Source organism: Melozone crissalis, unplaced genomic scaffold, assembly GCF_028551555.1.
Source record: "Melozone crissalis strain CALT ecotype California unplaced genomic scaffold, PUWL_Pcris_2 ptg000008l_1, whole genome shotgun sequence".
In the NCBI taxonomy this organism is placed as follows: domain Eukaryota; kingdom Metazoa; phylum Chordata; class Aves; order Passeriformes; family Passerellidae; genus Melozone; species Melozone crissalis.
Window position 1 is genome coordinate 11,516,535 of NW_026535786.1, and position 13,024 is coordinate 11,529,558.

General features: G+C 38.9%; 1 protein-coding gene across 1 annotated transcript in view; it reads left to right on the forward strand.

Annotated features, from left to right (window-relative positions):
• Nucleotides 1-13,024, forward strand: part of TULP3 (TUB like protein 3) — a 32,256-nt gene that overhangs the window by 15,259 nt on the left and 3,973 nt on the right. Inside the window, exons 3-9 of the mRNA XM_054269747.1 lie at nt 2,747-2,909; nt 4,838-5,014; nt 7,050-7,180; nt 8,957-9,154; nt 9,666-9,778; nt 10,152-10,266; nt 12,142-12,240. Coding sequence (XP_054125722.1) covers nt 2,747-2,909; nt 4,838-5,014; nt 7,050-7,180; nt 8,957-9,154; nt 9,666-9,778; nt 10,152-10,266; nt 12,142-12,240 — 996 coding nt within the window. The remainder of the gene's footprint in view (nt 1-2,746; nt 2,910-4,837; nt 5,015-7,049; nt 7,181-8,956; nt 9,155-9,665; nt 9,779-10,151; nt 10,267-12,141; nt 12,241-13,024) is intronic.

Below are 13,024 nucleotides of genomic sequence, written 5' to 3' on the forward strand. Positions count from 1 at the left end.
ATCACTGCCAGTGTCACTGCTGCCCCAGCATGAGCTAAGGGGCAGCTGGAGGAGGAGAGGATGTTCCCTAGCCAGGATCCATCCTGCATGGCCTGCTAGGGTTAGGATTCTACCAACTAATAAGCAGCACAGGATTGCACCTTCAAGGCTGGAGTGGTTGGGACTTTCCTGTAGATCAGCTTCGTGCCATCTCAGCTGGAGAAAGAGAATACTAAACTAGTTGTCTTAATAGTACACTAGATATTCTCATGTAACTTCTTGGAAGTTCATTTGAACAGGAGCTGGTGGTTTGTGATCCTCTAGTCATCCTACACTCTGATGTTATGGTTTTCTGCAAGTATTTAATGCATGGAGCACACAAAATCAAAACCAAATAATGATAATTAGTGTTTGTTATTTATTTGATGGGTTTTGTGTTCTGCTGTCCTGTTCATGAACTATCTACATTTTATGTAGTGATAGTAAATGGATTTTTACTGTAACACAGAGCTGGAGGAAAAGGCTAATTAGTAGACAAAATGAAACAAAATACCCATTTCCTTTTTCTACTTCCTGAGTGGAATACAGCCGGGAATACATCGTACTGAAGGGCAGGCTGCTCTGCCACCGTATGGAGAGAAAATGAACTACTGTTTGCTGTCCTGACAGTGGACTTGCACATATTTTTTCCATCTCAGTATGCAAAGTGGTAAAGAGAAGCCTTTAAAAAAATTAAGTTACTATCAAGTTTTGTCACTTTGGTTGTCCTGTAGTTCTTGCAAGAAAGGAAGATCAGTCACATATACCAGCAGTAAACTGTTTTAATATGAGCTGATCGTATTGGATTGGTGAGTTCAAGAAACCCTTTGATGTAACACAGTGTATAAGAATAATAATTAAAATTTAGACTGGTGAGCAGTGAAATGTTTTAAAAAAAGCTTATCTAATAGAGTAATCCACTAAATAACTCTTGAAACTACTATATCTGGTGTTGATCCCAAATTCAATTTTACATTCTAACAGTGGCTGTGTATTTTCTTATTTTCTTACTGGCTTGAGGTTGTGACTGTTTTTTGTTTAGCTGGTTTTTAGGGGTTTTGGTTTTTTTCCTTGCCTATCTGTTTGTCAGGTAGAGAAGCCTTGACAACAATTTTTCTCAAATCCTTATTCTGAGTATAATGTTTTGATTGTTGTTTTTCCTCTCTCCTTTAGAGAATTATAAACTATCATGACTTTTTTTACCTTTCATCAGCTTTAATTTAAAAAAGGAACAAGCAACACAAACCAATGTAAATTCTTCTGAAAAGTCTATCTTCCTAGAAAACACATCTGTATTTAACAATTTCTAAGAATTTTACTTTTCTGCTTATTTTTCTTTTCTTATTCTAGACAAATGTTAAAATCTCTTTGGAATTCTGTGTAATTTTTGCTCTGCAGGATAATCTTTGCAAATAATTCTGCAGTAGCAAACACTACCTGTACTGCAGTCCAGTCTTCAAAGGGTAGTTCTGAGTTTAAATAAGAAAAAGTAATTTTGTTTCAAGGTATTTGTTTTTGTTTGTTTGTTTGTTTGTTGTATTTGAGGTTTTGTATGTTTGGTTGTGGGTGGTTGGGTTTTTGGGTTTTGGGTTTTTTTTCTTTTAGATAAGTGAAAAAAACAGACAAAATAAAGAATCAAGGGCTGAGTTATATTGGAATTCCTCAGGGAGAGGTTGCCTGAGGAAGAAAACTCACTTGAGATAAAAAGACTAATAGTAGAGGGAAAAACCAACAAGAGAAAAAGAATAATGGGAGAGAAAAGGGCTCCAAAAACATCTGCGTCTCAAGTGGATTGTATTGTTGGTACTGATGAATTGTTTATCTGGTACTGCATCAAAACTAAAAATAATTTGATGGAGAAATGGTTTCTGTCATCAAAAACAATTTCCAGGGGTGTTCAGGTACCTAAGAGATAGCTATGGAGAAACTGCATCTAGTATAAGGAGCTTGCACATTGTTTGCATAATGGTGCAGGATATTAGAATATGATTTTTCCTTCTTCATGCATCACCTTTGATTTAAGGACTAAACAGGTCTGTCTAAAATGGCACCATGTCCCTTTTTGCCTTGATTTAAGACTAAAAGTTGTTTCTGTTCTTGTTGAATAGGAAATCTTAAGTATCAAATATATATGTATCTTAGAGAAATAATGTTTTCATTTTTAGCATTTGGACTTACCAGTCTTTCCTTTCAGTCCTGAATTATATGGAAAAATTTTGCAAGGTAGATAAAATTTCTTTTTAGTGGGTCATTCCTATTTTAATTACTGTTACTTGTCTCCCCACTTTAAGTCTTATCTCTCAGCATTGGTTTCTGGGAACTATTTACTTTAAGTTTTCCCTGTAAGGTGATATCTTTTGAGATAAAAACCTTTTCCTTTGCAAGTCCTGACTGTTTCATACTGGATTATGGATGACTGCTGAAATTGTCTATTTTTGTTAAGGATTGCTGCAATTGAGACTGAGTGAAAGGATTTAACTGGTAGTCTCAAGACAGGTCAGAAAATAAGGAGGTGTCCATGTCAACCTCTTATGGAGAATCAAAGTCAGTATCTCACTCCAAAACCATGGTGATATCTGTGCGTTAGATTTTTATAAGCGCTCACAAGAATACTTCAGGTTTATTTGACATTCTGATCAGGGACATGTCCTTGGCAGTGGCTGAGGCATGGATTCTGCCTCTCTAGATGTGGTTACTCATCTGTTTCCTGCTTTTCTTTATCCCACAGAGAGCCCTTCTAGAGAAGAAGCAGAGGAAGAAACGTCTCGATCCGTTGATGGTGCAGCCAAATCCTGAGGCCAAGCCACGCAGGTCAAAGCCCAAAGGGTGTGAGGAGCAGACTCCTTTAGTAGAAACTCCTACCCCTGTCCACAGTGATGTTGTTTTACATGGTAAATAATCAACCTGATTGCAACAGGCTTCTCAAAAATCCCAGTGCATGCCTTATGTCACAGATGGGTGCTTACATTGCTGTGGTAGGGGTCAAGTGATAAGATTGATTACATACTTTTCTATATACAAAAGTTGAATTGTAGTACAGTATGGTTGAGCAATACTAAACTGTGAAAGCAAGCAAAAACCTCACCTTGATTTTTGTGACAGCTGTAAATCTTCATGTATCCTTGAGTAATCTCCCCCTTGTTTTAGGCTAGAACTGTAGAAATGGGCTGGCAACTTCTATAAAGGTGGGCATAGAAATCAAAAGTAAAAAAATCTTCTAAAGCTGTAAGGTAAAGAAAATAATTCAGTAGTGACTGCTTGTACGGTGTTTCCTTGTGGTGTCATGGATACTTCACCTCAGGATGACTGAATGATAAAGTGGAGAAAGCAAACAAAAAGTGTTGTGAACACTGTGTTAGGCTCTTGATGGTTTTTACCTCATCTGTTGTTTTTTGTGGGCTTCGTTGAGACAACTGAAACATAACAGGTGATAGTGGTCCACAGTCACAAGCACAAAATGCTCTCAGGGCCAAAGGCAATGACTTGGTGGTCTCAAAACATTGCAGTAGAGTAGTGACCATTATTTTAGGAGTGAAAAGAAACACAGTAGTGAGAGCTTGAGGACTCCTATGTCACAAGGAGATGAAAAGAGCAGCAATGAAATCCTTAGAATCCAGTGGAAGTGTCAGGAAGCTGCTTATGAGAGCCAGGGTCCCATCAGCCTATCAAGAAAGTTATGGGAAACATTCTAAGGCTTTGAGATGTGTGCTATTGCAGTTGTGTTATAATACAAGCCTTGTATTGATAGCAAATTAATATGCACAGTAGAATTTTAAACCTCCAAACAAGGGGTGTTACCTGGTTTGAAGATCACAGTTGCAACTATGTTATCCCTTCTCTCTTGTATATTTTTCTTGTTCTTGTTCAAAATATTCTTTGAATATTTTTCTTGTTCTCCAGATGCCTTTCAGGATCATAGGATGGGAAGGAAAGTGGTGGTATTTGTGGTAGCATTTATATGTCTAAAATCAGTAAAATCATGTGTAAGAAAGCTTCTGTTAAAAGACACTTTCAAGTCAAGAAGAGAATGAGAGATAAGATAGATATAACTTTTATGGTAGAAGTCTTTAGTAAGACTCAAATGAAAACTTAACTGCTCATTCACTACCTTTCATAGTTCTGAGGCTTCCTCAGTGCAAGCAAGTCCTGGTAAGATGTGATAACAGCAGTAAGCATGTCAGAAATACAATGCCTAGATAAAGCAGAAGAGTTTTAAGAAGGAAGACAGTGGGAAAACAAGAATTCCAAAGCTGGAGCTCTACTTAGGTATTATGTGCTATATATTCAGTGTTATGCCAGACCCTGACATCAAGATGCTGCCACCAAGTGTGGTGCACAGCTGTGTTGAATGATTTAAACATGAAAATTTTATTCTAACAAAAAGATAGAGGGTTTTTTTATGTCTGTGGCTGTAGATACTTTTATCAAATTGATTTGTGGTATTCACTGTAGAGTACTCACTGGCATAAGAGCAAACAAACAACGTGAAGAAAAAGAAAATAAGGGAGATATCTGTAAATAAATTGAAAACTGTCAATATGCATGACAAGTACAACTTGTTTTAATTGCTTAAGCCTTTGTAAAAAGGTAAATAAAATCACTATATTTAAATAGGGAGAAACTGATATGTTTAAAGTAATAGGCAGTCTGTACCAGAGTCAGGCCTGACTCCTCCTTTCTGAAAAAAAATGAACAAGTATATTTAATACTTTAAAGAGATGCTAGAGGAAGGGAAGATGAAAAGAGCCACCATCCTGGGGTGCATCTTTGGCCATAAAAAAAATAGACTTTGGAATTTTTGTTTCATTTGGTCCTGCAGGCATTGATGGACCAGCTGCTTTCCTGAAATCAGAAGTTCAGGATTTGGGGACCAATCTCCAAACTCTGTCTGTTGGATCTACCAAACCAGAAGACAATGCAGATAAGGAAAATGATGGAGAGGCTGTAACAGACACAGCAAGCAAGCCAGATCTGCAAGAAATATTACAGAAGAGAGGTAAGAGTTAATAATGGGTAAATGTCTTTTTTGGGGCTTTTCTATAACTTTATTTCAGTGGCATTAAAAAATGAGGAATCATGAAACAAATGTTTGTAGGATATCACTTTTAAAAGAGCTACTAGATTGTATAGCATGTGGAAGTGCAGTGCTGCACTTCCTTTTCCTGATATTATTTTAACCATACCAATAATTTTATTTTAAGGGTTTCTTAATGTACTGTATTCTGGTCTTTCCAAGGAAATTGCTGACAAAATGCTATACCACATTTTGCTAAAGTTTGGGGTGTTTTTATTGCAGATATGTTATATCATGATAAGGTGCTTGAATATTTTCACAACAGCAGGACCCTTCAGTAAATGCCATGATTTAACTCTTTAGGAGACTAACAGAAAAGGTGTTTTTTTCTGAGTCACAGGCTGTCACAGTCAGTAGTTTTTGAGTTATATATTCAGTAATGATATCCCATTGAGTAATTTCCTAGTGGAGTGTCAAGCTCTGTTTGCCAAGTATCTTAAGTTGCTGCCAGTACTACAGGAAACCTTTTTTTTGTTGCATGCAGTCTAAGCACTTTGCAGTAAAATAATGGCTAGTGTTTAATTTAGTATACAGCTTGTTTTTATTTTGCAGAGCTTGTCTCCCAGAATGTTTCCCATACACTGCAGGTATTGAGGTGCTGTCACATTCAGAGATATTGTCATCCAGTTTTCAGATGGCACAGCTGCTTACTTACAGATAGCAACATTACACAAGAGTTGGAAAAGGAAAGAGGAGAGAATATCCAGTAACTTCAGGGGAAATTAGTGGAGGTAGAATATAAACAGTGAATTTTGAAATTGGCTGGAGTACCAGGGTCAACGCCTTTCCTCTTCCCAAACGTCCCTTGGGAAATTTACTGACAGGTTGTTAAGACTGGATTTTTCTCTTTTATCTGAGACTTCCAGCAATGCCCCTTTGCAGAGCATTGTTACAATATATGTTCTCAGAAAACGATTCAGTTAAGCAGGTTGTCTGTCTGTAATGCTTTAGATACATTTCCTTTCTACAGCCAAATTAAAGAAAAGAATCACAGAACAAAATCTTGGATGCACACAATCAGTTTGGTTGGAAAAGACTTTTGAGGTCATTGAGTCCAACCTATGACTTAACACCACTTTGTCACCTAGACAGTGGCACTAAGTGCCACATCCAGTCTCTCCTTAAACACCTCCAGGGACAGTGACTCCACCACCTCCCTTGGCAGCTCTTTCCAACTCCCAGTCACCCTTTCAGTGAAGAACTTCTTCCTATTGACCAATTGATGTTGCAGTTCCAAGTGGAAGGACACAACAAATAGTGATGTGTACAGAACCTCTTCATAAATGTCTTTATGAAAAGTTATTTTAGTAATATACCCACAGTCATCTCTACAGGACTGTGCTTAGGTTAAGATTAAATAAGTCCTGAAACTTCTCAGTTTGCGCTTCAGTTTCAGAAATCAAGTAATTATTAGTATTTATGAATCTGATCAATGTAAGAACAGGAGGGGCTCTTACTGAAAAATTGACATACCCTGTTTCAGGGACAGGACTGAAGGAAAGTGGTAAAGGATGTAAACTGTAGAGAGTCCAATTTATGGGACAGGTGTCAGCATATTGATCTGGATTTCCTTTTATTGTTGTTGCTCTTAAGACATGGAGGACTTTTCTGCATGAACATATGCAAAGTAAGTTCAATGACAACATAAACTAAGCAATATGTTATGTCATGGAATATCAAGTAAAATCCATATTAATAAAGGCCTGACAGCTGCTTAATCATCTGCACAGTGACTGCTGCAAAATATCAGTAGGAATTTAATTGCAAGGCTTAGGAAGAGATACAGCACATGAAGAAAATCAGCAGTTGAAACAGCAATTAGGAATAATCAGTTGAAAAAGCAGAAATTAAGACTGTGAACAGGTATTCAAGAGTCATATATGAATTAGTGATGCCATGAACTCGTGACACCTACTTTCAGAGATTACATGCTTAAATCCATGCTGTATTCTGACAGGAATTTCAGGCAGTTTGAATTTTGATGAGGAGGACACAGAAGAGGAAGAAGCTAGTAAGAGACCAGTATCTCATTCATCCAACCCTGAATCTGAGAGGCCTAGTTCTGCATCCAGTGAGAAGTCTTTTGCAGTAAGTGTCTTGAAATCGATTTCTGATAAGCACTAGACATGTTCCTGATTTTAGTGATAACCCCTGGAGCACTGCGTTAAAATACAGTAGCTGCAAGTACAGTAGCCAGCAATATTATTCCCTGAAAGCAGAGTAAGGTCAAGATTGTTGACTCTGACTGAAGGGACACTGAGTTAAACATAAAGACTTAGCAATCATCAGAGGAACAATTGTGGGTGGAGGATCCTAGGGAGCCTAATCGGAGAATATGGGAACACAGTGAGTCAGCACTATCACCCCTAAAGGAGACAGACTGGGCCATTGTCTCTGCAAAATTCACCAAAGTGACTCAGAAGCTCTGAAATGCCATGCAAACATAGGAGGGATTTCTTCCTGAGGGTTTGTGGCATTTGTTGTGGGATGCAAAGAGAAACAGAATTTTGGAATGGAACAGAGAATACTGGGATTGGACAAACATCATATAGGATGTTTGGGGGAAGAAACTTAAGAGGGAAAAGAAGGGTATCAAGGTGGATCAGGGAGTAATAAACATGGGAAGACAGGGATTAAAGGGGGTAAAAAGCATCAGATATGTGTAAACAACTGCAGAACAGTATGATTGTCTGCTCAAGTCTTGTGCCTTGATTACTTCAGCATGTCCCACTCTTTTCTGTAACTCTACTTCTAACTATTTCTTGTGTGAATGTGTTTGTACGTGTGTGTGTGTGTGATATGGACACATGCATGCATACATATGTTGACAAATTATGTGCTGGACCAGCCAGTGAGTTGGAAGAGACCAGCATCAGGAAGACACAGGGTCTGAGATAGCTCAGATCAGATAAAGACCACGGCGTTTGAGCATGGATGCTGGACACTCTTCAAAGCCCGTGGTGTGGGAAATGCACCTGAGTGTATTTGTGAGGTGACTGTGTATATGATGCCCTGCACTAGTAGTGCAGGAGGTCTGAGTATCAGCTTCTTGGGAGATTGGGCTGTGGGTGCAAAATGCTGGAGATACAGGTGCTGGAGTGGGGAAAGGGGTGACGACCCTCCAGTGCATTTCAAATCTATGCATGTGTATCCATGCTATTCACTCAGGTTTCTTACTGGCTGTAGCTGGAAATGGGGATAAAACTGCAACTTCATCTTGAAGGCCCAGATAAAAGAGAAATCTCTTGGGTGCTGCAGTTCATAGGATTCAGCTACCTCTAAGAGAAAATTACTTTTATGACCTGTACCAGATTTCCATTAGAATTTAAATTCCTTTGATTATTCTGTGCGTCCTGACTATACACGTTGTTCTAAGGCTCTTCCAACATTTAGTTGATATGGTTCCACCAGCAGCTGACTCGCTTTCTGCTACTGTTCTGAATGAACATAATCTCAGCACTCATTTCAGTCACAAAATCCCAGCCTGTCTTACTGCAGCATCCATCAGTCCTGCTTTATCCTACTCTTTTATTTTCCACAGCATTTGAAGTTCTAAAAGCAAAGAGGTTCTTTGCGTAGAATATTTACAGCATCTCATCCTATTTCTCTCTTTCTAGCAAATCACTCATGTCTGCTTAATGGGTACTTTTTCTCTTTTCTCCTTGGAGACCTAGTCTTTCCTCAGAGTAAAATCTTCAGCTGCTTTCTTCTGAGGAAATACAGGTGGTATCTTGTTTAACCTTCCTTTCCTCAGTATCTTCTGGAGACATGATGTCTTATGTTTCAAAAAAGCACAATTTTCTTGTGGAATACCAGAGTCTGTGATCTGATATTAATTTGCTAATATGATGCTTCTTCCCATAGGAAACAGGTGCTTCCTGTAGTCCATCCCCTCAGGCAGATGCACAGCTGGGAGAAGTAGAGAACTTGGAGGATTTTGCATTGCGCCCTGCACCCCGTGGAATTAGTGTCAAGTGTCGAATCACTAGAGATAAAAAGGGAATGGACCGGGGGCTCTTCCCTACTTACTACATGCACCTGGAAAGGGATGACAACAAAAAGGTATTGGAAGCAGCACACATTATCTTGGCTATTGTACTCCTACCAAAAAATGTGTTTGGTGCAAGGGAGAGCCTTTGATAAGAAACCTGTAGCAGAGGACAGCCATCATGCAGATGAGAACAGCATATGTTTGGCCAAGGCACTAAGGACAGAATTAGCATGTAATTAGCATTGTATTGTGGTTTAAAAGCCATAATACAGTGAAAGATGAATTTGAAAAAGAATAAAAGTGTTCAGTGTTAAAAAAGAGCAGGGAGACTGAGCTGCTCCAGAAGAAAAGGAGGGAAGACTAGAAAGGACAGGTGCATTAAATCTGGACTGCCGAGTGAGTTGATGGAGAGAGAGGATTTTAGGCTGAGCACTTTGGAAGAGAACAAAATTGTGAAGACAGTAATACTAAAACAGAACAGAAAAGGGAGTGCATACAGGAAATGGAGAGATAACAATTTGGATAGCAATGCCTCTGTGTTCTTACAAAGCACCAGTCTTGATCAAAGTTTTGTTTTTCCAGACATTCCTTCTTGCAGGGAGAAAAAGAAAGAAGAGTAAAACATCCAATTACCTCATATCAGTTGATCCAACTGATTTATCTCGGAAAGGGGAAAGTTTCATTGGAAAACTCAGGTGAGCATCACAGATGAAAACTACAGACAGTTGAGATAGGATTTTAATTCGGTTGTGGTTATGACTGGCAATCTGGTTTATATTTAAAGAGCATGAACCTGCATTGTTCTGCTTCATGTAATCTGTATTCACATGGGTTGGCAGCCTTCTTCAGCATTGCCATTCACTCTGGCAACTCAGAGAAGGAATTGTCTAGATGTTTCTCCAGGATAGGTTACAGGCTCACATGGGCATGTCACAGAAGCTCCTTACTGAGCTGGTAGCAGGAAGATTCAGATGGCAGATGTGTGTTTTTGCTGTGTTGTACAAATACTTTGGACAAAAGTTTCTACTGATGCCTCTCTTTCTGTGTTTTTCCATAACCTGACATTAGGTCAAACCTTATGGGAACCAAATTTACAGTTTATGACCATGGTGTTAACCCAGTCAAGGCACAAAGTCTAGTGGAAAAGGCTCATACAAGACAGGAGCTCGCAGCTATTTGTTATGTAAGTACTGCCTCTCCCTTTTGCCCCGTTCTTTGTGCCTGGTTACCGAGGAAACACAGCTTGCAAAATTGTGCTGCTGCCAGCCTCCTCCACTTAACTTTGGAGCCAAGTGACCAATTTCAACCAGATACAACAAGAGACAGAGACCTCACAGATAAATTCTTACGAGTTTAATGAAAAAAACCCCAATGTCAGGAGCAGGAGAAACACCTAAACGACCATCCTTATGGCCTTCTTATCTGGCCAGTTCAGTGTGTGGCCAGTCACACATGCTTTACATTGAGCCAGACACAGCTGCCTCTGGCCCAGCTGGTATCTGGTAGACCCTGAGAAGGAACTGGGAGTACCCTGTGAAACGGAATTAGTTTGTGCAGCACCAAAGGCATTTTGAGGCATAGGAGGGAGCTGGTATTTCAGTAGCACCTTGGTGGTAAGGATGTGGTTTCAGGGTAAATTGTGACTCAATAGCTCTGTTTTAGAGATGTTCTTCTGCTCTTGTAAATCACCTCAGTGTAGGATTCAGACTAAGGAGGCACTTGTGGAGACTACAGAACTACATGAGCGTTCTCAAGTCACATTGTTTTGTACTCCAGTCCTACAGTTTGAGTAAAAGTTGAGGTTCTCTACAAAACAGTTGCTGTCGAGTGAAAGTATTTTTATTTTTCTCACAGGTACTTTTCTTACAGAAGCTTAAAGATGCATTAGCCTACTGGAGCAGCATCTTGATTTTTTGCTTTTGCTCTTCATCTTAATGGCACTTGGGAGAAAATTGATGTGATAATTCCACAACTAGCCTGTTTACAGAAATATCACTAGATATTTTCTTTGTATATAGTATTCTTCAGTTTCCTACCTAGCTGGACACAGCAAGGTGTTAGAATGAGCACAGACAGTTAATATAAAGTCAGCTTTTCAGAATTCTGAACTTTTATCTGTAAGGAGTTTGTAAAGTTTAAATATGAATAAAATCAGTACCCTCATTCTTATACATGCCCCTAGATTTTTTGAAGTGACATAATAGAGGTTGCAGCTTCAAAGACCTTTGTCTGTGTCTGCAAAATGCATTAATGTGTTAGGAGAAGCTGTATCACTTCTGTCAATCAATTTAGTACTTCTAAAAGATTCTGTTTTTTTAATTGGTCTTTGAGAATTTTAAAGGTTATAATGGATATTGTTACAGAACAGTTTAAATCGACCCTTGGATTTTGGCTGATACTGGTAAATGAATTGTTTGAGAACACCAGGACTTTGCTTTTTGTGCTCAATCCATTTGGAGCAGTCTCCTTCAGTACTCTGGAAAAATCTGCTCAAGATTGAGGCTGGGATAGTTGCTGAATACTTCCCTTCCAGGGTTTGTTTTTAAACATTTATAATACAGTATGATTTGAGAGAAAATTGTAGGTGTGTTCTTAAACACAAATGACAGCACCTGAAGAAAAATGTCATTCATTGTTCAGAAACATTTTAGACTAACTGGTGATAAACAGACAACACAGAGTCAAGTCAAAGATATTTTGCTTTCTGTCATAGTTAAGGCTTGTTCACTAGCAATATTTCAACACATTACTGCCGCAGGTGCAAAAAACTTATGCCTGGAAATTGCACTTGTATAATTTTGTTCTAAATGTTTTAGTAGGTAAGAAACGCACTCCAAATTAGTTAATACCGTGCATATCTTCTAACACTGTTCTCTAAATGAGAAAGGGAGAGAAAGTGATTAAACAAAGTTGCAAATACATAACTGCTGCTACAGTTGTAGCCAGTGAAATTCTAATAACTAGTACAAATGGTGATACAAGTTCAGTTTTGTTGTCTTTCCTTGTCTGAGGTGAAGTATCTCATTTACTGAAAAAAATGGCTTTCCTTGTCTTTCAGGAAACTAATATCTTAGGATTTAAGGGTCCCAGAAAAATGTCTGTGATCATTCCAGGAATGAACATGAATCATAAGCGAATTCCAATCCGTCCACGAAATGTGAGTTATGAAGTTTGGTCATGTTTCAGATGGAAGGAAGAGGTTAAAACTTCCCTGTAGAGGCCTGGGTGTGGCTGACAGTCAGGGCTTTTAGGGGCCAGGGCTTTAGCAAGTCTCCTGGAGAATAAATACAATGTCGCCTAAATGTGTTGATTAATTTGTTCTTGCCTTCTGCCTAATCTGTAGCTTTCTGAATAGTATTTGTATCCTTCCGGGTCCTTTGGGCAGCCTAAATATGATTTACTTCTCTCTCCTTGTTGCTGTTGCATCTACAAGGCGCCCCCATGGTGAGACCCTGTTGTGCTGAGGGCTGGATGAACACTGGGCACACTTGCTGCTCGCAGTCTGAGCCAGGATGTGGATTGTGACAGATAGGCAATAGACAGATTAGGTACTGCTGGTGCAATAACAAGGGAATAAATACATTTTTGATCAGAATGCTGTTAGCTTTTTTTGTAGAAGCAGCAGAAAAGGAGGATTCTTGAAGAAGGAGGGATGAGGAGAAGATGGAGTTTTGTTGTGACTATTTAGTGAGGATTTTTCATAGATATGAGAGGCGTTAGAGCTAAAAGCTTACAGAACAGTATCTGAAGGTATGTTAAGGTGTGTGATGAAAATTGTTAGGTTCCCTTAATGTGGGTTTTATGTTTGGTGAGAGAAGACCAAAAGGCAGAAAGAAAAGGTACCAACTGAAAGGTGTGGTCAATGTTTTAAGCTAGAAAGTGGTATTTGCAGCCATGTTGAGAGTAGATATGAGTAGGACAAGAACGTGTTTCCTGAGGTC